The 22,670-nt window shown below is 48.7% G+C and overlaps 3 protein-coding genes and 1 long non-coding RNA gene across 8 annotated transcripts; 2 read left to right on the top strand and 2 right to left on the bottom strand.

The window, feature by feature from the left end:
- Window positions 1-603: 603 nt before the first annotated feature.
- On the top strand, window positions 604-2,498 carry LOC147161377 (stanniocalcin-like). Its single transcript, XM_086097500.1, has 4 exons — window positions 604-850; window positions 927-1,069; window positions 1,798-2,009; window positions 2,086-2,498. Exons 1-4 carry the CDS (start codon window positions 718-720, stop codon window positions 2,384-2,386), a joined length of 789 nt encoding a protein of 262 aa, XP_085953626.1. The 5' UTR covers window positions 604-717; the 3' UTR covers window positions 2,387-2,498.
- Window positions 2,499-2,658: 160 nt separating this feature from the next.
- On the bottom strand, window positions 2,659-10,564 carry LOC147161378 (fibroblast growth factor receptor 1-A-like). Its single transcript, XM_086097496.1, has 17 exons — window positions 10,417-10,564; window positions 9,937-10,074; window positions 9,484-9,603; window positions 9,160-9,341; window positions 8,491-8,614; window positions 8,228-8,415; window positions 7,422-7,554; window positions 6,496-6,689; window positions 6,091-6,239; window positions 5,623-5,744; window positions 5,421-5,531; window positions 4,406-4,599; window positions 4,155-4,277; window positions 3,762-3,832; window positions 3,520-3,657; window positions 3,220-3,325; window positions 2,659-2,938 (listed from the first exon to the last, which is right to left on the bottom strand). The coding sequence occupies exons 2-17, from the start codon at window positions 10,040-10,042 to the stop codon at window positions 2,858-2,860; spliced, it is 2,142 nt and encodes a 713-aa protein (XP_085953622.1). The 5' UTR covers window positions 10,043-10,074; window positions 10,417-10,564; the 3' UTR covers window positions 2,659-2,857.
- Window positions 2,739-4,932, top strand: LOC147161379 (uncharacterized). Its single transcript, XR_015097306.1, has 3 exons — window positions 2,739-2,932; window positions 3,535-4,107; window positions 4,174-4,932. It is a non-coding gene; the product is annotated as an uncharacterized LOC147161379 (long non-coding RNA).
- On the bottom strand, window positions 10,512-21,796 carry LOC147161380 (WD repeat-containing protein 36-like). 5 transcript variants are annotated; one of them, XM_086097492.1, is made up of 23 exons: window positions 21,461-21,796; window positions 21,200-21,227; window positions 21,010-21,110; window positions 20,827-20,944; window positions 20,485-20,617; window positions 19,383-19,437; window positions 18,787-18,919; window positions 18,549-18,721; window positions 18,347-18,467; window positions 18,217-18,282; window positions 18,059-18,148; window positions 17,845-17,987; window positions 17,650-17,767; window positions 17,417-17,582; window positions 17,220-17,328; window positions 16,860-16,939; window positions 16,693-16,800; window positions 16,385-16,619; window positions 15,848-15,958; window positions 15,674-15,755; window positions 15,416-15,603; window positions 13,844-14,047; window positions 10,512-10,659 (listed from the first exon to the last, which is right to left on the bottom strand). In XM_086097492.1, exons 1-23 carry the CDS (start codon window positions 21,608-21,610, stop codon window positions 10,633-10,635), a joined length of 2,739 nt encoding a protein of 912 aa, XP_085953618.1. In that variant the 5' UTR covers window positions 21,611-21,796; the 3' UTR covers window positions 10,512-10,632. The 5 variants fall into 5 exon arrangements, with proteins under 5 accessions (XP_085953618.1, XP_085953617.1, XP_085953616.1 ...); XM_086097491.1 differs by lacking the exon at window positions 10,512-10,659 and adding an exon at window positions 10,918-11,350; XM_086097490.1 differs by lacking the exon at window positions 10,512-10,659 and adding an exon at window positions 13,517-13,774.
- Window positions 21,797-22,670: the final 874 nt, after the last annotated feature.

A 22,670-nucleotide genomic window follows, 5' to 3' on the forward strand; every position in this document is an offset into this window, starting at 1 on the left:
TGTTTGAAAAAAAAATGTGGAAAAAAAGCAACTTGTGTGTGCGTGTGTGTGCTGGGAGCAAAGCCGATCGTGCTGCGCGATGTGCGCTGACCCTTGACCCACACAGGTCACAGTTTCCTGTCGAAGGCTGATAAGACACGACACTTTTTCCACGGTCACATGACCTCCCACCTGCAACTTTCCCTCCCAGGGAGCCGCTGTGATTTTATTTCAATATATTATAAGAATAATAAATGTTTTAACTTGGCATTGTAAACTCTTTTACTATATATGGTCATTAACGAACAAAACATTGGGTCTTTTTAAAAAAATAATTAAATAAAAACAACTAACTATAAATGTTATATATGACGTCCCTTGTTTTCCTTTTGGTTGTTCCTTGGGAAATACAAATACAAAATACAAATCCCTTTTTTTGTTCCAACCTCCTGCAAGTCTCTCTCGCCTCCGTTTCCCGCATTTGGGTCTTTCAACAATCCGAACCTGACAAGTGTGATTTGTTGACGTGTGTTTGTGTGAGGATGCGACAGTCGAGTGTGCGCGTGTGACGCGGTTGTGCTTGAGCGGACCAATAAGCCCCCCTTCCACCCCCAAGAAGACGTGAGCAGAATGCAAATGTCCAGGATGTGACGGCCCCCCGACGGAACATTCTCCCGTATAAAGGGCTCGCGCGGCTGGCAGAGCTTTATTACGGACGCCATTTCCGGCCCGGTCAAGATGTGTCGCTCCTCGCGCTCTTTCGGGCTTGTGGTCGCCGCCGCGGCGCTGCTGGCCTCGGCGTGGTGCAGTTTCGAACCGCTGGGCGAAGAGGCGGCCCCGCGCCGCGCTCGCTTCTCCTCCAACAGCCCCGGTAAGACGCGCTTGCACGTTTGCGCTTGCACGTTTGCGCGTGCGTGGTGCTGATGATGACGCGTGTCGTTGGCCAGCGGACGTGGCGCGCTGCTTGAACGGCGCGGTGGCGGTGGGCTGCGGCTTCTTCTCGTGCCTGGAGAACTCCACCTGCGACACGGACGGGATGCACGAGATCTGCGAGCTCTTCCTGCACGCCGCCGCCACCTTCAACACCGAGGTGCCCGTCGCACGCACGCGCGTTGAAAATTGCTAACCCTATTTGGAAGCCGACGTTGAAACCTTAACAATGGTTTGAAAACGCCCGCCCTCCTGCCTTGAAACCAATTTGAAACCCACAACCGAGGTGTAAACTCTAACCCTATTTTAAAACCTACGTCTACTTAAAAAAAAAGAGTTTGAAACACTTATTTCAAATGTTTCCGCTAGTTTAAAACCCCAATTTGAAACACTCACCCTCATTTAAAACCCTGAGTCCTACCTTGAAACCCTCATTTGAAACCCCAGCCCTATTTTAAAACCCTCATTTGAACCCTCAACTCTATTTAAAAAAAAACTCATTTGAACCCTAATCCTAGTACGAAACCCAAATAGGAAAGAATTTGAAACTCATTTCAAATGTTTCCGCTAGTTTGAATTTGAAATTGTGTTTGTTTTTTGTTTTTTATTTATGATTTATGATTTTATTTTATTTTATTTGTTATTTGTTATTTGTTATTTGTTATTTGTTATTTGTTTTTGTTTTTTTTTTAAAAATTATGTTTTTTTTATTATTATTATTTTTATTTTTTTTATTTTTTATTATTCTTTCTCTTCAAAAACAAACACCACTTTTAAAGCCCATCCATACATTTGAAGCCCTATTTTGAAGAAGCCCATGTCGAGACCTTCATGTGAAACCCGAGCCCGAATTTGAGGCGGCCGCGCGTGCTCGTCATGTGCTTTCAGGGCAAAACGTTTGTGAAGAAGAGTCTGCAGTGCGTGGCGCAGGGCATCGGCACGAAAGTCTTCCAGACCATCCGCCGCTGCAACATTTTCCAGAGGATGATCGCCGAAGTGCAGGAGGAGTGCTTCGTCGCGCACGACATCTGCGGCGTGGCGCGCTCCAACCCGCAAGCGTTTGGCGACGTGGTGCAAGTGCCCGCGCACTTCCCCAACAGGTTGCCACGACAAGCAGGCCAACGCGCGCCACGCACCCGCCGCCGCGTGTTCCTCACCCGCCGTGTTTGCCTGCAGGTACTACAGCACGCTCCTGCAGACGCTGCAGGCGTGCGACCAGCAGACGGTGGCGGCGGTGCGTTCGGGCCTGCTGGGGCGTTTGGGTCCCGACTTGGAGACCTTCCTGCGGATGGTCCAGAACAAAGAGTGCGAGGCGGACCAGGCCTCCGCCGCCCACTTCGACGACCCGTCCGGCTGGAGGAACGTGCCCGTCTTCAACATCCAGCCGGGCTTCCGGGGTCGCGACCCCACCCACCTCTTCGCCCGCAAGCGCTCGCTGGATGACCGGGAGGCGGGGCCTGCCAGCCCCCGCCACTAGACGACAGCCGACTTTTCCTCTTTCCGCTAATTTATGCGCCGTGCGGCGTCTTGGTGCCGGTCGTCAAGCGTCGCAGTGCTACTTTTGTCCGCCAAATAAAAATATTGATGCATTGAGATGGTCTTTTGCGTGATCCGTGTGTAAGTCCCGCACCGGCCACCAGAGGGCGACAAAACATTGCAAAATGCCATTTCTACATTCATCACATCTTAGCACAAACCAAAAAAAAACAACACCGAAAAACATTCTAACAATCACACACAACGAAGGCGCGACTTTTACTTGGTTTGATTATTTACATCGTTGCAACTTGAAATTCTTCCAAAACATTTCATCCAGTAATGTTTTTTGTTCATATTCACAATTATTGACAATATTTACACACGTTATAAACAAGAAATGGCGCATCACCTTCCGGCTTTGAAGCTCCGCCTCCTGAACGGCCATGATGACGATGAACCACGAGCGTGTCTACGAGGGGTTAGTCGAGGGGGAGGAGCCCATTGGAGGAATCTGGATCTGGACGAGGGGGGCGGACAAGTCCAGGTAGTCCTGGGGACAAAGTCATTATGAAGATGCTAAATGCTAACAAGCTAACAATGCAGCAACAACAGAAAGGGAAGTACAGCTGCGATGCTGTTAGTTAGCAACTTTAGCTGCTAACCATTAGCAATGTTGGCAGCATTAGCTCTTCAATCAGTAATGTTACTGAGCAAAGCATTATTATTATTATGGCTAGTGCATTAGCAATGCTATCACTAGATGGCGCTGTGCAGCGTTAGCCGCTTGCGCGTCGCGACGCTAGCATCACTAGCTGTAGCGGCGGCGGTTACCTGCTTGGCCAGCGCGGTTAGCACCGCGTCCAAACGCAGAACGAGGGTCGGGAAGGTGGGCCGGCGCGACGGGACGGCGTGCCAGCACTGTTGCATCATCACGTAGCTAGCACAACACAGGAAGCGCTTTTAGCCACAACATTTATGTACAATACAGAGCACTACGTGTGTGTGTGTGTGTGTGTGGCTGACATTTGTAATTGCTGACTCGACAAGAAAGCATCAATGTTTCACGCCCATTTTTGCCAAAGTGAATTCAAAGTTTGAAAAACCTTCGACCCGCCCGCGCGCGCTACTCACATCTCTTGCGTGCAGCCGTTTGGTTTGTCCATGCGGTGACCTTCCTTCAGAAGTTTGAAGAGATCCTCCACGGGAATGCCGGGATACGGCGACGCTCCCAGCGTGAAAATTTCCCACAGCAGGACGCCGAAAGACCACCTGACGCACAACCACCAAACCAAAAGTACGTCCGGCCACGCGTCTCAAAGGCTTTCGAATGGTCGCGCGTGCTAACATGCTAATGTGGCTAACGCTGGACTCACACGTCACTTTGGTGCGTGTAGACGCGGTCAAATAAAGCTTCGGGCGCCATCCACTTGACCGGCAACGGACCCTGGACAACACAAACACAACAAATGTGGTCTGGTCCGGTTTGTGTTCTGGTCTGATCTGATCTGGACTCTTCTGTTCCAGAGTGCTTTTGTGTGGGATCTTCATTGTTCCGGTCTCTGATCCGGTTCCGACCGACTGTCGTTCACTTCTGGTTTCAATTGTTTGTTTTGTTCTCTTCTGTTCTGGACTGGACTGGAATGTTTGGTTCTGGACCGTTCTAGACTGTTCCGGTTTGGATTGCTGGTGGTCTGTTCTCGTCTGATCAAGACTGTCCTGGTTAGGAATGTTCTGGACTTGCTGTGTGTGTGTGGTGGACTTCTCACATTGGTGGTCTTCTTGTAGTAGTCCACGTGGTGCACGTCCCTGGCCAGGCCGAAGTCTGCGATTTTGATGACCAGGTCGTGCGTGACCAGAACGTTGCGGGCCGCCAAGTCTCTGTGGACGCACTGAAGGAGAACCGGCAGACACGCGCTCGTTTTCGTTAACGGGGAAAGTCCACTGGACCAAAAGCAAGACTTGACAAGAACTTTTAGCTTCTAAAGTGTTGCTGCTGAAATGTTTGTCATCCAATCACCTTCTTTGACGCCAGGTACGCCATTCCTCGGCCCACCTGGTACGCCGCCGACACCAGTTCTTGGAGATCCACGCCGCCCCGCGACGCCTCGGCCGCCGACCGGCGCCAGTACTCCGAGTCGGACGGGCGGCGCGAGCGCAGATACGTCCTGAGGTTGCCCCGGGCGGCGAACTCCACCACCACGTACAGCGGCCCTGCCCGACCCAAACGGCACAAAACACACACACGTCACCCGGGCTCACGAGGACCCGAGTCGTTGTCAGGTGGCGTCACGTCGACGGCGTCGCGTCGACGGCGGTGCCGTGCGACAAAATGCGTCAAGTCAAGTACAAATACTGTCCAATGTCCTTAAATCCTGCAAAGACGTTTTTGTACTTGACTTGACACACTAAAAAAAAAACACTTGGGTTCAAAATAACTCAATTTGGGTCAAAAATGGACCCGTCCTCTACTTGGGGCAATTTGAGGCAAATTTCTGGGTTGTTTTAAATCAAATGAGCCAAATTTTTAAAATTAATTTTTTTGCACAAAACGACCACCATTTTGGGGTTGTATTAAAAAAAAACAAAAAAAACTTGTTTTTCATCCAATAACCCAATTTCCTTTTTTTTGTTGCATAAAACGACCCAATTTTGGGGAGTTGTTTTAAACAAAAAAATAATAATTTTAATGTAATTTTTGGTATAAAATGGCCCAATTTTTAGTGTTGTTTTTAAACAAAAGGACCTGTTTTGTTTTTTTTGCATTGTTTTGAATAAAAGGAGCCAATTTTTTGGATTGTTTTAAACATAAGGATCCTTTAAAAAAGCCCAATTTTTTAGGCAATTTTAAACAAAAGAATCCAATAATTTTTAGGTTGTTCTTTTGTACGGAATGAGCCAATGTTTTGCGTTTGTTGAAACAAAATGATGCTTTTTGAATGTATTTTGTTGAGTTGGGTCAAATTAAACCAAGTCGCGAATTGGTCCATTCTCAACCCGATTCTTTTTTTAGAGTGGAGGATATTTTGTCTCACCGCCGCGCGTGCAGGCGCCAATCAGGTTGATGATGTTCTTGTGGCGACCGATGGTCTTCATCATCTCCATCTCCGAGATGAGGTCCATCAGGTCCTTGTCGCCGGCGTCCGCTGCTCGCCACGGGAAGCGCACGTCAGACCGGGAGCACGAGCGACAGGAGGAAAAGCGAGCGAGCGAGATAGCGAGCGAGCGAGCGCTCACCTTTCAGCATCTTCACCGCCACCTTGGTGACGCACGCCGGACGCTCCTTGTCCAGACCGAGCACCTCCGCCAAGGCCACCTGTCCGAAGCAGCCCTCGCCCAGCGGCTTGCCCAGCGTCAGCCTGAGGATTCGAACCACAAACAACGCATTTGCTCATTTGCACGACTTCTCACAACAATTAGGAAACGGATCCATCTCAATATGGAATACAAATCTCTCTCAAGTGTTCAATTTTTCTAATCAATCTAGGAAATCACAATGTCCCGTCCCATTTATTTGCTTATTCATGTATTCATTTTAAAATTTTGACCGCATATCAGGCTATTTTAATGAATCTCGTGGTCGTCGGGCACCCGCGACAGACAACATTCTTGTTGAGTCTTCAATAAAGCTAACATGCTAATGCTAACACGTGTTTGTAATGTGCCGCGGTTCCCCGAGAAGACTCGCGCAAACGCCGCACTCGCCTGTCACGGGGAAGTTCCCACTGAAGGTCGCACGGCATCTGGTCGTCGGCGGACACGGCGGCCATGACAGCGGAGTTCCCGCGGGAGGGACAGGACGGACACACGGAAGACTTCTTGGAGAGGCCGGGCGACGAAGACGCCAGCGACACCTGCGAGGGACGCGGTCGGAGGTTAGTATCGGTTGTTGCGGGATCTTTTTTTTTTTCCCGCTCTTATGTGTTGCCATGTTAAACGTAATCTGCCCACGGCCTTTAAATTAAATCGTGGTTTCTTTTTTAAAATTGGACATTCACCGCTCTGCGCCTTCACAAATCATTTTTCTGCTACGCCCTCTGATTGGTTGAGCTCAAAATGTGTACCAGAGATGAATTTACAGCAAAAATCTGCACTTGAAAGCGTCGTCACCTGTCTCTTGAGCGCCACGCTCTTGGCGAGCTTGTGGACGGCCAGCTGGCCGGCGGGGGCGGCGCCCTTCCTGGGGGCGGCGCACAGCTTACAGATGACGACGGCGAACGTCAGCGTGGCCGCCAAGAAGAAGCCCACGCAGTAGAAGAAGATCTGAGCGTAGCCGTGAGGAGGAGGCGGGCCGGGGGGCGGGCCTTGGGAACGCAACACATATCACAAGCATGCGGGGAGGAGGAGCGCAAACGGACAAAAAATGTGAAATGAATAAGTGACCAAACGTGAAAAATATAAACGGATGTAAAAAATATGATTCAAAAATTAAATGCAATAAAAAAAAACATAAATGGAAATCAAAACAACAAACAATAAAAGGAAAAAAATGAGATTCTAAAAATAAATACAAATATATAAATAGAATTAAATAATAAATAAAAAGGTTCTGCTCTCACATGTATTTATTTATTTCATGCGGCAGATGCTCTGGCAGGCCAAAATTGTATTCAAATGAGGGGGCGGTCCTAAGCGTGTTGCAAACTGCCTTTCATTGGTCGAGTGAGCAGGTCAGCGAAGTTTATTTATGTATTTATTTTTGTATCTATTTGCACATTTATCCTTATATAAATTTTTTATTTCGTTATGATTTATTTTATTTTTTGAATCTTGTTTTTAATTGTTGTATTTATTTTTACTTTATTTATGTATTTTTTATTTCCAATTACATATCTTTTTTGTATTAATTTTTATTTATTTATTATTTTTTCACTTGTATTCATTCATTCTTTTTTAATTTTGGCAGTTTTGATCCTCCATCCCATCTTGTCATCAGCGCACCGAGGAAGCGGAAGACAAACGGAAAGGGGAGGAGCCAGAAAAGGAGCAAGATGACGAAGAAAGACGTCGCGGAAGCCCAAGGCCGCGCCGCTTACCCTCCGCCACGGCGAGCCAGGCCGAGCGGTGCGCCACGCCCGCGTTGGTCTCGGCCACGCACGCGTACTCGCCGGCGTCGGCGGCGCTCACGTTGGTCAGCGTCAGGATCTGCGGGTCTTCGTCCGACGCCCCCTCAAACAACACAAACACAAACAACCTCAGCTCGGTTGCACAAAACAAAACAAATAAATAAAAACTCAAATGAGAATTTTTTCATGAACCAAATACAAATGTGAGCGCTTCTCAAAAAATGATAACCGAAACTACATTTGATGCTTTAAAAATCATTAAAACCGACTATAATTAGAGCAAAAAGACTTTTCAAGACGTCAACTCCCAAAAATAGAAGCTACTAAAAAGTAGGGATGAAACGATAAGAGCAATATCGTGATATCGCGATATTCAAATTGCCACAATATTGTCAAATTCCATTTGTGCTGTTCTGGCTCCCTCTGGTGGTTAATTTATCAGTGCAGTTTAATTTGAATTAGGAATGTTGTGTGGCAGTTATCGCGCCTACAAATAAATACCAGCAAATATTTGTTCATCTTTGTCAAAATCAACCAAAACATGACATTTGGCCCACTTCGGTCAAACACAACATTGTCAACGACGGACTGACCAGGATTCTTTTCAGGATTCTTTTCAGGATTCTTTTCAGGATTTCTCCATCACTGCTTTTCATTTATGTACAAAAACATAACATGAGCTCTTTTTTGGGGGGGTTTGTTTTTGCTTTTTTATACGGCGAACCGAATATGGCGATGTTTGGGCACCAGGGGGCGCCATCGTGCGCACGTCACACCTTGACAACGGTGCCATTGGGGCGCTGGTGGGGTCCGACGCGGCGGCTGGCGTTGTCCACTTTGATCCACTGCACGAAAGGCTGCAAGTCGCTGGACACGCTACACGTGAAGTGCACGCGGTCGCCCGCCGCCGCCGTCTGATTGGCCGGGAGGCCGGCCTTGAGGCGGGGCCTGTCATTGGAGCGCTCTGAGGACGGACAGCCGCGTCGGCGTTACTTGGACACGTGCTCACATGATCGCGGTGGCGGTCATGTGATCTTACCCACGACATCCAGCAGGAAGTGGCGTTGGATGCGTCCGTGCGTGTTGTGGGCCACGCACGTGTAGTTTCCTTCGTCTTCCGGCACCAGCGTCTCCAGGGAGAGCGTCCACGCGCGTTGCCTGATCTGAAGTCAGTCAGTCAGCGGGTCGGCCACCGGGCCGCGCCGCGATCTGAATATATGACTGCATAGCCGATAAGACCTTTGAAGCCGCGAGGACGCCATATTGCTCCTCCCAAGAAACGTTTCTCGCCATACGAACATTTGAGTACTTTGTAGAAACAGCACGATTTATCAAGTTTTCAATTTGTTCTACATAAACAAGAGGACTTCAGACATTTTACAACTTGCCTCAAATGCAGGCTTAACGATATGCTTAATGATGTAAGAGTAATTAACATTGAGGTCTAAGGAACTGAGCGATAAAAGAAAAAGGGCTCTTCAAAGTAGCACTTAGCGTCCACTTGTTCTTTTTTTTTATTTACTTGTTAAAAAATAGCGACCACCGTCCCGATATGTCTTATGTCTCATCTGTACGTTTGCGTATAGTTTATAGAGTAGTCTGCTCGCGAGATGGGAGGAGCAAGATGGCCGCCCTGTGACTTCAACGGCCTGCGGGGGCGTGGACGGGCTATCCAGTCGTATATTCAGACGAGCGGGCGGCGACGCACCTTGAAGCCGCCGAGCCTTTGCAGTCGCCTGACATCGTTTCCGTTCTTGTACCAGTCCAGCGTGGGGGCGGGGCTTCCCGTCGCCCGGCAACGGAAATTCACCCCGTGGTATTGGGGACGGACGTAAAGCGTCTCCATCTTGCCCGGAGACGACCAGCCGGGGGCAGACGCTAACGACGACGCTAATCGGGAGAAAAGATAACAGGATCTCCTTGAAAAAAATTAATTCTTTGCAAATCAATGATTTCACTTAAGGGGCAAATTTTGAAAAAACAATTTAAACAAAGGTTTTAAACATATTTTTGAGTGAAATTGTTGACTCACGTTGTTTGTCTTGTTGGCTGTTTGTCACATCGTCAACGTGCTTGTTTTCCTCCGATGACGATTCGTCTTCATCTTCATCTTCATCATCCTCATCCTCAGACGATACGCTGGCCACAACAACTGAAAGGACAAACTCCAGGTTGACCTTTGGTCTGCTTTTCTCATTGGACTGTGATGACCAATCGTTGCTCATAAGGCGTCTTCGCTCTCAAAAAGGAGAACGAGGCGCGCGCACACACACGCACACGTGCATCACACACACACGCATGCATTGTTCATGTGTCAGGACAGGAAGTCCCGGCAGGCCGACGCCCCTCTGACAAAGAATTCTCCAAAACTCGATCACATTTTGTAGGCCTGCAACCAACCAATCCCTGGACTGGTCGCCACACATTTTCAGGGCACACATGGAGACAAACGAAGGACTGGTCGCCACCTTTAAAACAAACTCACCTGCGGCTAAGCGGTGGTCATTGGTGGAGGGGCGTGGCCGCGCCGCAGGAAGTAGAAACAGGAGCACCAATGGCGGCAGCAGCAGCAGGCGGCCGCACGGCGCCATCTTGTGTCCAATCGGCGTGCAACGGTCACTTCCTGTGCGCACCGGAAGCACAAGGTCAAATCAAATCACAAAGTCAAAATCAACATCGCAGATTCTCAATAAACGTAAAAACACTCTTTGGGGATCAAAAGTGGCAGGTTAGGCCACGCCCACAATTCGCCAGACAACCAATAGGAAGAGAGTGGGCGAAGACATCATGACGCAAAGGTCTGACACGCACACGCACAAATATCATCTGGCACGCACGCGCGTCAAACTTTTGCCTCGTAAAACAAAACAAAAAAGTGACCTTGGCCGCACGAATGACCTCCTTTTGTTTTGTGGCTCCGTCGAACCCGAGCGGCGCTCAAGTTCGGTTCTGAGACGTCACGTACCTGAGCGCCGACGTCCAATCAGCTGCGACGATGCGAGGCGCGTGCGTGACGACGCAACTCGAACCTGTCGGCTTTCCTCTTCTTCTTCTTGTTTTGCTTCACTTGACAAAGTTGCTCGTCATCTTCTTCATCCGCGAGTCGCGACCAAACTGCCAGCAGGGAGCGACGGCGGGCACGCGCATGCGACGTGCACGAGCGCCTCCTTAGGGGGAGGGGCTATCTGGCTGGCTGTCGTCCATCCATCTACGAAACAATGATTTATTTGATGAAAATGACATAACACCATTCAAAAGGCTAAACAAAAAAAAAAGCAACTAAGAAAGTTTTTATTTATTTATTCTTGTACATTTTCAAAAAGGACGAGGAAGAAGTTGTTTTTTTTCATTCCTTCCTTATAACGCTGTAGAATTTCTAAGCATACTAATAATAATAAGTAAGAACGCTCAATCCTTTTTCCTGTCGACGCCGACACTTCTCATTATGAGTTGTTGGTGACAGTTGTGCATATTCTGCAGAACAATACAACAAACATATCGTGCTCTTATTTTGAAAAGATGCAATTTGAACATTGTTGCAGCTCCTCGTGTGGTCTCCCTCCATTTTGTTGTTGTTGTTGTTGTTGTTGTTGTTGTTGTTGTTGTTGTTGTTGTTGTTGTTGTTGTTGTGCTTCTCTCTTTATTTAATCGCCATCTTCTGCTCCCTGCTGCTTGATTGTAGAAGTTCTTCCTGGCTTTGGAAGGTTCTGGTGCTGATTGAAATTCCACAATGCAAACCCGCCTAATGGACTATTCCAATTGCTTGTTTTGGTTTTGTTATGTTGACCCAAACTTGCGTGCAGCAATTTCAGTAAGCAAAGCCCAAGTTGCATCTTTCTTCGTGTTTAGTGCTGCCTTCAGGGACAGTCCAAAATCACAGCAATCCAGTGCCTGCAGGCCTGTAAAAAAAAAGCTTACCAGTGATAGGTGGGGCATTGTGATTTTCTAGGAATGTTGTCAAAGGGATTGCTTGAAAATGTACAAAGTGGCAAAGTCTCGCATATTATATTGATGTGTTTCCAAATGATTGTGAGAAATCAGTCGTCATCAGCGTTCATAATTCTGGGATCCAGTTGATGGAGATATGAAAATGTCTGTGACATGGCGCGCGCGCACGCGCACGCACACGCGCACACAGAGAGAGGCGGATTGTGCAAATTCAATTGCGTGCTTGTGCAAGTGAAGACGCCTGGAAGAAGACAAAGCAGCCATTGTGATGTCATCAAATGGCGACTGTTTTGTCTTTTGGTTGACATTTCAACGTGTCCATACAGCAAAGCACGCTCGGCATGCTGACGTCATTCTCCCTTCCTGTCTTGACTTTGAAGCTGTGGTGGGTGACTCGGACCCGCACCGCAATGTGGACACATGCGCGACATTCCAGCTCGCCGAATTCTGACCAACGCTTCCTGTTTTGCTCAGTGCAGGAGAGCAAGCGTTGGGCCTCCTCTTCCCAGAGGCAACTAGTCAACTTACTAGTTGCCTTACTAGTTGCCTGCGCTTCGGCCTCGCGAGTAATGCAAATCAGTCGCACAGCTGCTTGTAACGAGTGTAACTAAACGGTGCACTAGTTAACCACTGCATGCTACTAGTGACCTTGAAATGAGTGTCAGGAGCACTAGTTACATTTAGTTATCCTGTAACTGTTACTAGTGAGGGCAAAGAGAGTGCTAGTCCATGGACAATGACACGTTGCTCTTGCGCTACGCGATAAAAGATTTTAATTTTTTATTTTTATGAAATCCTCCGTTACTCGAGTGTCTTTGTTGGTCTCAGCGGTTGCCAAAAATTCTTCTTTCTTTCCGATAGTTCGCTGACAACGAAGCTTTAGAGTGCCTCGTTGTCACAGAGCAGAAAAGTCTCTCGTTGCAAATATTTTTGTCATTTCTGACTTCTTTTCATATTTAGCACACCTGGAGAAGGCGCTGCTCTTAATTGGAACAAGGGACGCCCCCCCCCCCCCCACGTGGATTTAGTTTGAAGGCTCAGGCCAATTCTGATGTTTAAAATAACAATCGCGGATTCATTGGCCGATTAAATCATTTCAAAAAACGCACACACACACAATATAATGGATGGAATAACTTGTTGGCCTCTTAAAATAACAATAATAAAGATATGAATTACAGGCAAACGGTGTTTGTTTCACTTTCAAATCTGCAGATTTGTTTTGCCTATTTTTGCGTTGCGGTGTTTGAAGGTCATTATTGTTGTAACGGTAACAAATATATACAAACTCTTTAAGAAATCTGCATTTTTATTATTATTATTATTATTATTATTATTTTTTTTTTTTTTTTTATAAAAATCTGCATTTTTAAAGCGCTGCTTTCCAATGAAGCGGCGGAGTCGCGTCATGTCATCTTTTGCAGTTGATCTGAAAAAGGAGTTTGACTTTCATTGAACTCTGAAATTGCATGAAAAGCATTCATTTTCTTAACCGCTTTTTCCGGTCAATCGAATTGTCTTGAGAGTATGAAAATGCACAAAATGGTGGAGAAAAAAAAAAGAAGAAAACCTGGAAAAGATCATTTGACACTGAATTACACAAGATTTGTGTGTGTGTGTGCGGCCGGGTCCAAAAAAAGCCACATTCCAGAGTTTGCGGTGTGGGCGTGCGCGTAGGGAGGAGGCTGCCGGGCGCGCGCGCGCGCATGCGTTCCCGACAAACATAAGACATGGGATGGCGGGAATGTGTGAGTGTCTGAGCATTAAAACTAAAACTAAAACATTCGTTGTTGATTGATCTCTATCAAGCACATGTTGCAGGCAGAACTCAAATGTTCTTCCACGAAACAAAAGAAAGCACAAAATGAAGATGCAGAAGGACTTTTTGTAAATCATTTTGCCAACTGGTGTGCCGTAAGATTATTATTATTATTATTTTCAAACGTGAAATATGTGCCTTGGATACATAAAAGGTTGCAAAACATTCAATAATCAAAATATCACTCACATTTGTTTTCAAAATATAGTCCTAAGCCGACTTTTGAGAAATGTTCTCAAAATGACATATTTTCTTTCTTTTTTTTTATTAACTGTTGTCCAAATTTTGTGCACTTAAAAAAAAAAAAAATCATTTTGTTTTGCTGAAGGACCAAACAACCCATTTAGAAGTTGGAAGTGACATTTGTTTGAAATTTTGAAAATGTGTCGACACAATAAATTACATTTTGCTGCTATTCACATTCATGAGAATTAAAAAAAAAAAATGTTGATTATACACAAGTTAGGGATGCGTGAGTACCGATACCAGTTTTCATATTTCACGGTATCGGTACTCGCGAGCCGGCCGCCCCCTTGTGGCCGTCTTCTGAAGGGAACTAGAAAACAGAAGAATAGAAAAAGAGACGCACTGTGAGAGAGAACACGCGCACGCGCTTCCTGCTCACCTGCATGACGGCCACGGCGCCGTACGTGACGGCGAACCGGTACGCGGTGCCCACCAACACGCCAAAGGCGGCCATTGGACTGACCCGGGACAGCGCGCGCGCCACCTGCTGCAGGAAGTGCACCAGCGCACCTGACGCCACAAAAGAGGGAAATCTGCCATGTTTTCCACAACAAGAGTCCGCCATTGCGCGCCGTGCTCGTCGCTGTCGGAGGCGAAACAAAAGCCAGCAGTACCTGAGAAACACGCACGCAACGTCACGGCTCCATTAAGTTGCCAGCAGGAATCCTAATAATTGTTTTCATTTCAATGGGCCGAGAAAAGGGTTTGGACAGCTCCGGTTTGATCATTTGGCAGGGAAAAACAACAAAAAACTAACTGTGGCCAGCAGATGGCAGCATTGCATCTTTTTGGGACGAGTTCAATGTTGATCATTTTCACGCACGGAGCGACTCAAAGTGTTTGACGTCTTAAATTTAGCACAAAGAGGGTCAAAAAAAGAGAAAAAAGATGGCTATGATTTACAATACATTATGAATAACAACTTGTTCAATTTTTGCTTTTGTGTTGCGAGCCAAAACGAGACGTCGAAGTGAGCTTCAAAGACGGAAAAAAAAACAAGTGGAGCAATTGGAAGTTTGGAGTTTGTAACTTCTGTCGCCCCCTAAGGCTGGAATTTTGCATTACAATAACAGAACGCTTAACATACAGTACAGTAGTAGTACTTGGGAGGAGCAATATGGCGGCCTTTCGGCTTCAAAAGTCTTGGCCTACCGGCGGGACGAGTGTATTTTAATTATTGACTCCAAACCAACTCTTTGCTTTTCTCTCGCGCACAAGGGATGTGTGTGCGCGTGCGTTAAGTGGGTTAACGCGGGATCAAGCGAAATTAGCATCATCTCACGCACACACACACGCGGGTGTTTTTGTGTCCCCCGAATGGAAATGGCGCTCGTGTCAACCTTCCTCCTCGTCACTGCGGTGTTCGTCGTTCCAATAATTGCAAGTTCCCCTCCGTTTTCCTTCCTTTCCTTACAAACCAATTATAAATAAAACCTGCCTTTTTCTTCACTTTGTTCCTGAAAAGCAAACCACTTCTTTCCCCAGACATGAAAGCTTTTATTTCGAGACAATATTCATGTTGCATGAAGTCACACGCAACTTTTTATAACTGTAAACAAAGCAGCACATTGACATGTACAAAAGCGGGTCATGCGTGTTCACAAAAGTGCACTCTTGGCGTACGCCAACAAACAAAGCGATTGATTGAAGGACGCCCGCAGCTCCGCCCATCCCGCCTCCAGCCGCGAGGAGAGACGGACCAACGCTTCCATGGCGACGGCATCCTGAGCCAGCGAGCGCAGGTGAAGCTGTCAACGGGATGGCAAAATGCGGTTCAACTTGACGGGCAGATCCAAATCAAAATCAATCGAGCCATTAGGGACGGTTCGAGTCGTCATTTCCCACCTACGGCGATCGGGGAGTCGCAAACGATTGCCGACGCAGTACAAAAGGATTTGGACAGAACGGAGGTCCACGAAACAAAAAACAAGTACAGTTGTCCCGGCGTTACCTTGAGAAACAGCGACAGGTAGGCGTGAGCCAGATCAAAGTCCCGCCCACTGGCCAGCATGCCGTCCGTCATGCCGATGAAGGCCAGCAGGAGGCTGTCGGCTCCGCCCCCTTCCGGCGACAGACCGGCCAGCTCCGCGGACACGGCCGACGGACCCGAACTTTTCAACAGCCGCGCGGCAACGGCGACTGAATGGACGGCAAAAAACAAACGTCAACATAGAATCCCGATGGACGGCGTTGGCGTCAATGCGCTCACATGACTCCGTTTCGAGACCTTCCTCCAGAGCACGGCTGAACTTTGACCTCTGAGATGGCAGACCGCAGCTCAGCACCTTTGACTGACGCGCACGCACGCACACACGCACACCATTGTTCATACGACCATTGTGAATGTTGTTGCGCGTCAACGCGCAAGCGGCGCGACGCTAACCTGCGTTTCCCGCCGCGGTACGGAGAAGCGCGGCGTGAGGCCCGGCACGGTGGGCAGGAAGAAGGGCGCCGACGCTCCGGACACGGGCGGAGCCGCCGCTTTGTTCCTCCTCTGCAAACAGACCGTCGTCATGGCAACATGGTGTGCGTGTCAGGTGACGCAACCGAGGTTAGAGTTCACAAATCAAAAGTCAATTGAAAAATATCTTTCCAACAAAATGATAATGATAATATGAAAATAAACGAACGAAAACAAATGATTATAGCAAAAAAATTCCATCTTCATCATCATACGTGAGCTCTTTGAATGTATTGATCGAAGGAAGGTCATTTATTGGAGAAGTCGACGTCATGAGCAGTGACGATGATTGGCAAAAAAACAAAAGCTAACAAAGTTGCTGTACAAATATTTTTAAACTAACTGAATGTATTTATTTATTTATTTTCAAAAGTGTCCCGTGCTCATCACGTGACGATCATGTGCTCTTGCACGCGACCTCGCGAGGCAACGTGGTCACGTGACACGAAACGGTCGTACCTTGATGGCGTCCAGGCACAGCAGATGTTTCCATCTGGACTCGGGTAGCTGCGACAGCGTCACAAGCTCCGCCCCCAACTGCTCCGCCGAGCTGTACGCTTCGTCGGGCTCCTCCTCCAACGTCGCTTCCCGCTCGGCCTCCGGCGCCCCTCCCCCCGGCAGAGTCTCCGCCTCCGGCTGGTAGTCGGCCGGCAGTGGGCGGAGCCCCACCGGCCCGCACAGGCTCTTATTGGTCCTGAGGAGGAGAGCCGCTGTGTGATTGGCCGCAGTCGACGCCGAGAAGGGAAAGTGAACGTTTGCCGACTGACCACAAGCAAACGCCGAGGCCGTCCACGTGCGACGTCGCCAGGAAGTCTCCCGTGGGGGACATGGACACGCCCACCGGCGCCATGGAAACCAGGAAGCAGTCCACCAGGCTGAACACGCGACGACACGTTGACACGGGAAGACACGGGAGGACAAGTTGGGCTCTCACCTTCCGGAGGGGACGTCCCACGTGCGAATGGTGCAGTCCATCCCGCCGGTGATCAACCAGCGACCGTCGGGGCTGAAAGTCTGACAAAAGGTCAAAAGACGATTGGCACGTCAGCGACCGGTTCTTAAAAGTGTCGACGTGATGTTTCGACGTCAGATTGTTGTCTAACAGGGACTCCGAAATCTCACGCTTGCGATTGGTCCCGCTATCTATATTAGCATGCTAACTAGCGCTGTTGTTAGCATGCTCACGGGCGTGTATCAAAACGTTTGGTGAATGAATCGTTGGCGTCACGTTCGAAAATGTCGGCCTGACCGCAAGGATGCTCGTCAGTTCCTCGTTTGTCAGCGAGTCACTCACCATGTCGTTGGTGTTGCCGTGGTGACCGGCAAACTTGCGGACCACTCGCTTGGTTTCCACGTCGACGATCAGCAGCGTCAAGTCATCCAGAGCGAGCGCCAGCATCCCGCTGACAGAAACAAGACGTCTCGTCCGTCAGTGTGTTTTCGTCGTGTAGCTCCACGCTAGCCGTTAGCTCCACGCTAGCCGTTAGCTACCTGTCCCTGTGCAGCTTCATGCTAGCGGGCGCCGCATTGAGCTTCAACCGCTCTTCCTGTTTGCGGCTCTTGAAGCGCCAGAACTTGAGCAGCCAATCGGACGCGGCGGTGAGAGTCAGCTGATTGAGCGCGTCGCTGGCCACGCCTCGCACGGCGCCGCTGTGAGCTTTTGGAAAATGGCGGCGTTAACCGGAGATGGAAGCCGGCGGCAGCGGCGGCGACGGCGGCTTCACCTTTCTGCCCGTCTCCATAGCAACCGCGATGAAGTCCCGACTGCAGGTTGTAAACGTCGACGCGGCCGCACGAAGACCCCACAAGCGCAAAGTTCCCACAGGAAGTGATGTCCACGGCCTGGGACAGGAAACAGGAAGTGGCGTTAGCGCGCACGGGCCAGGAGCGCACAGCTGTAAGGCGAGTGGCCTGGTTACCGTAGCGACGGAAGTGTCGCCGCCCCCCGGTGGTCTGAGGTGGTGCGCCCCCATGGTGCAGCGCTGGAAGTTCCAGGTGGTGGCCGCCAGGCGACCGCGGTGACACGCCACGATGCCGTCCCAGTCCGACTGGCGGGCCGCAGCTGTCGAGAAAGGCGGTAAACGTCGCGGCGGCCATCTCGACTCTTGCGGGTACGCGTGTGCGAGCGCCAACCGGAGGAGAAGGCGGTGATGGCGGGCAAGCGCAGCTCCTCGTAGGACAAGCCCTTCTTCTTCTTCTGCTCTTTCTTTTTATTGACGGAGCCTAAACACAAAAGCGCAGTTGAAGAAGCAATCAGGTGGTGACGGAGGTGCGGGTGGGCGGAGTCAGACCGTGTCCAAGGTTCTTGTGGAGCCGTTCGTGGACGGTGGAAAAAGACTGCAGTGTCCCGTCTTGACCTGCAAGGGAAGAGACATTTTGTTTGGCCGTCCGCACGCCGCCGCCGTCCTCATTCGAGCTCACCTGCGCTGAGGATGTTTTTCCCGTCGTCGCCATGGTGACAGATGGCGGTGGGCGGGGCGCTGTGACCCTGGCGATTTCTCAGCAACCTGGCCCCGCCCCCTTCCTGGTCAAGGATCCAGACCTGAAGAAAGCACAAAGGAAGCGTGTGAGGCAATCGGAGGTCCCGCCGGCGGGAAGGAAGTGTGGCGACGGCGCCAACGACCTTGATGGCGTTGTCGCCGGCGGTGGTGATGAGAAGCGGCTCGCCGTGCACGAAGCTGGCGCTCACCGCCGTCTTGTGGGCGTCTCTGAGCTGAGCCAGCAGCTGCCGCCGCTCCAGGTCCCACAAGGTCACGTGACCTTGTGGGCTTCCCGCCGCCAGCGTGGGCGGCCCGTCTGTGGGCGGGGTCAGAGGTCACGCATACAAACAGCGCCCGTAACACCTGCGCACACGCACACACCTGTCCGGAAAGCCAGCGACGTGATTGGTCCCCAGTCCTGCGTGAACGCCATCAGCGTCTCGTCCAATCGGATGTTGTGAACGATGATGCGGCCCGTTGCCGTGCCGACGGCCACCACGTCCACCGCCGGGCTCTGTCCAGGTCACTTGAGGTCATTCACTTCCGCCAAAACTGACGGTTGCCCGTCACTATTGGCAAAAATTCGCCGGTACTTGGAACGCCCGCTAAACCGCCGACGAGTTTTTTGTGTGTGAATGCAGTTGGGCTCATCAGTGCAGTACCACTTTGCGCCACAACAAGCAGCAGTGAGCTCGCTCATTTGACCTCTCGTTTCAATGCAAACATTAAGTTCGCTTTTTTCAGCGGGGATTCGGGCTGTGCAATTCATCGAAATTCAATTACAATACATAATCGTCCCCCAAAAATGATGAATACTAATTTTGAGTCGAGTTGTTTAAATGGACACATTTGCAACTTTTTTACATTTTAAAATAACTAACACCTGAAAGGGTTTTCCAACCGTCTTTAAGGAGTTCCCGAGGTAAGAATGGCAAGAGTACGCCCAAAATTATTTTGAAGTAAGCGCACACACTCACCTGCTGCAGCACAGTGACACCTGCCGACCAGCCGGCAAACGTGTACAACAACTTGCTGGAACCGGAACACAAACGCACAAAAACAACACAACAAGGAAGACAAAAAAAATTCAGTTAGCGTGATGATCGTCAGCAACTCGATTCAGTACTTTGGAGACTGTCAGGGCACATTCCTTTGCTGATGATGATGATGATGATGATGATGATGATGATGATGATGTCACCGGTTTGGTCGGGTTGACCACAAAAAATGGTCGATGCAAAAATGCAGGCGTCAAAGCTATTTTAATCATTTTTAAAAAACAGATTTGCGCCACCTCGAAGTTGCCGGCAGCCCGGAACAAATATTTGGTGTTTCCGCCAGGGTTATTAATATTATAGTTTTGGATTTTTTTTTTTACTCGCTTAATCGATGGAATAATTGATAGGCGGAATCTTGGACAAGGTGGGAAAAATGTCCCGCATTTGTTAACTCTGAAAACATTTTGCAATGTGGAAAATATAACGTGGTTGGAAGGCTTTAAATCAGTGGAGAAATGTTGAAGAATAAAGAAAGTTTATAGGCTGGACTAATTCATTGAAATCGACAATTTGACTGGATTTTGTGCAGTCAAGAAATTCTCGGAATGTGGAAATAGTTTGTTGTCATGCTTTGATTCGGTCATGAAATGTTGATGGAGGCGGGACAAATGTCAATTATTTCCAACTGTGGGAATTTGAAAATGTTGACGTTGGTTGGAAGGGCTTGAATTAGTCGCGTCACCTTCAACGGGGAGGAAATTATGTGGCTTGTCTTAATATTCCAAAAACATGCAATTGTGGAATGTGGAAAATATTTTGCCATCGTTTGCATCAGTCAAGAAATGTTGATTGGGGAGGGAATGATGTAGAATGTCGTCATGGGGGGAATTTAAACTGGACAAAATGTGAAAATTTACTGTGGAAAAATTGAGGTGAAAATGTGGGAAATGTTTTGCAGTTGGAATGTTTTGATTGGTTCAAAAAGGTTGAAGGAGGAGCCACAAATGCGCCCGACAACACTGCAGATTTTCATTTGCAGCTCGTATGGTTGGATCGTCTGCTAGCGTGCTAGCATGCTAACCTGGTCTTGAGGTTCCAGAGCTGCAATGCACCCTGGGAACTTCCCAGCAGCACTTTGTTGAGGTACGTGCTGGGGTGCATCATGGCCGACACGTCAAAGGTGGCGGGCTCAAAGTGCAGCTGCAGGTAAACGTCTGTCGGGGGAAACCAGAACGCGTCACAAACACCATGCCGACCACATACACACACACACGTTTATTTACGGACTCATAATCACAGACGCGTACGTACAAGCACACACACAGATATATACACTCATGACCAACACACGAACCTACACTTACATGCGCGCGCACACACAAACACAACACACACACTGTGTGGCCCTAAGCTCCGCCCTCACCGCCGCTTTGAACGTCCCAGACGATGACGTGCCCGCCGCCGTCGGACGAGATCAGCTGGTCGCCGAAAGGAAGCAGCAGGCGCACTTCCTGTTCGTGCCCACGGTAGCGCATCACCACCTGGGCACAGAGAACATTCCAGGCCCCGCCCATCACACACTCGAGGCCCCGCCCTTCCCCCCGACCTCTTTGTTCTTGGCGAAGGCGTACACGAGCGTGCCGGCGGCGGCGAAGGCCAACATCCGGTCTGCCGCCATGCATGTGATGTCATCCTGCAGGCTGTTACCTAGGCAACCGCATCCCAGAACGTCAGCCAATCAGGGCCAAAGGGGCTCGCTTCACTTTGTCGTCAAGCCAAACAAAAACAATACTCACTTATGGCCACGATGCCCAAACGACTGACCTGGGGGGGCAGAAATGGTGTCAGAACGCAAACGAGGTCATTACGACATTTTCAGAACATTTGAAAGTTGTAAAGGAGAGAACAAATCGAGGGTGGTTATGAATCAATGGAGGGAATGTAATGCAAAAGAGGAGGAAGCAGGATGAAAAAGGAAGGAACTGAAGAAAGACGGTAGGAAGCAGAGAAGGAAGTCAGAAAAACACCAAGGGGGTTAGCGTGAAAACTTTCCTTACGTTGTAAGTGTGCAAACATTTCCCAACTGACGTCACCAGATAGAACTCCCGGTGTTTGCGATGATAGCGGAGCACGTGCGGCACGTGGTTGCAGTAAAGTCCCAAAAGCCGGAAGCCGCTAAACAAACTACTTCCGCCTCCTCCCGCCATCAAAACGAACGAGTTCAGAACCGCTGGAAGCGACACAAAGCCCAAAAGAGGGCAACAAAAATACGAGAAATTGGTCCAGGCGAGCCCGAGGAAGAAGCAGATGGAGTGGGCGGACCGCAGCAAAAAACAAAGTCCGTGTGGAAAAGTGCGCTAACGAAACAAAGGTTCCGCTCACACCAACAAACGCAAACAGAAAAAACGTCGTTCCAAACTTCGTATTTTCTTCCATGCTTGAGAGTGAAAGCAGACAACGGCACATTGAGTTCAAAAGGCGTTTGGAAGTCTTGTTCGAGGCCACGGATGGACAACTTAAATCAAATGACGGAAAATACATTTTTCATCATCAGATAAATGAGGACAATGCCATTTTAAATGACGATACATAATTTACATTTACATAAAATAAAAAATGTAATAAACAAAATAGCTTTAGTAGCTACTCAAACGGCTTGTATTTACGTGTAATAATAATTGTAAGCAATGACATCATTACCGGAGCTCAAGCCGTTAAAATTACGGCTCTGGGTGATCTAATTAGTAGTTTTAAAATTCTGATAGACGTAGTGTTAAAGCAAGGAGCGACTCCTGTCCTTTTTCAGTGGGTTAAAGATTTAGGCTTAGATTTTTACATCACATCAACAGTGCGCTCCGCTGAAGTCTCCCCGCACCGGAAGGTTGGGTGCACTCGTACGTCAAATGCGGAAGTGATTTGTGCATATAGTCCTTAATAATACCATTGTGACGACGTAAGCGAAATGTCGCATCGTCCAATCAGCTCGAAGTAGTGCACAGAATGTGCCGCCTTTTCCTGAGCAAATCACGGTGGAGCGGTCATTGATATTGTGGAGTCAATCACAATCACAATGATCAATCTGGCCATTGGCAGGTTCGCATGCAAAAGAGAAAAGAAACATTTCAGCGAAACAAATGTCAGTGTCGCAATACAATCAAGACAAAACGTGTCTGATGAGTTTTATTCAGTGTTAAGACTGTCGGAAAAGAAGATAAGCTTTTTTCCTCCGCGTGTTTGTTTTCTTTCGGGTCGTAAGAACGAGAATGT

Source organism: Leptonotus elevatus, chromosome 15, assembly GCF_054856555.1.
Source record: "Leptonotus elevatus isolate MCC_2025b chromosome 15, RoL_Lele_1.0, whole genome shotgun sequence".
NCBI classification, from domain to species: domain Eukaryota; kingdom Metazoa; phylum Chordata; class Actinopteri; order Syngnathiformes; family Syngnathidae; genus Leptonotus; species Leptonotus elevatus.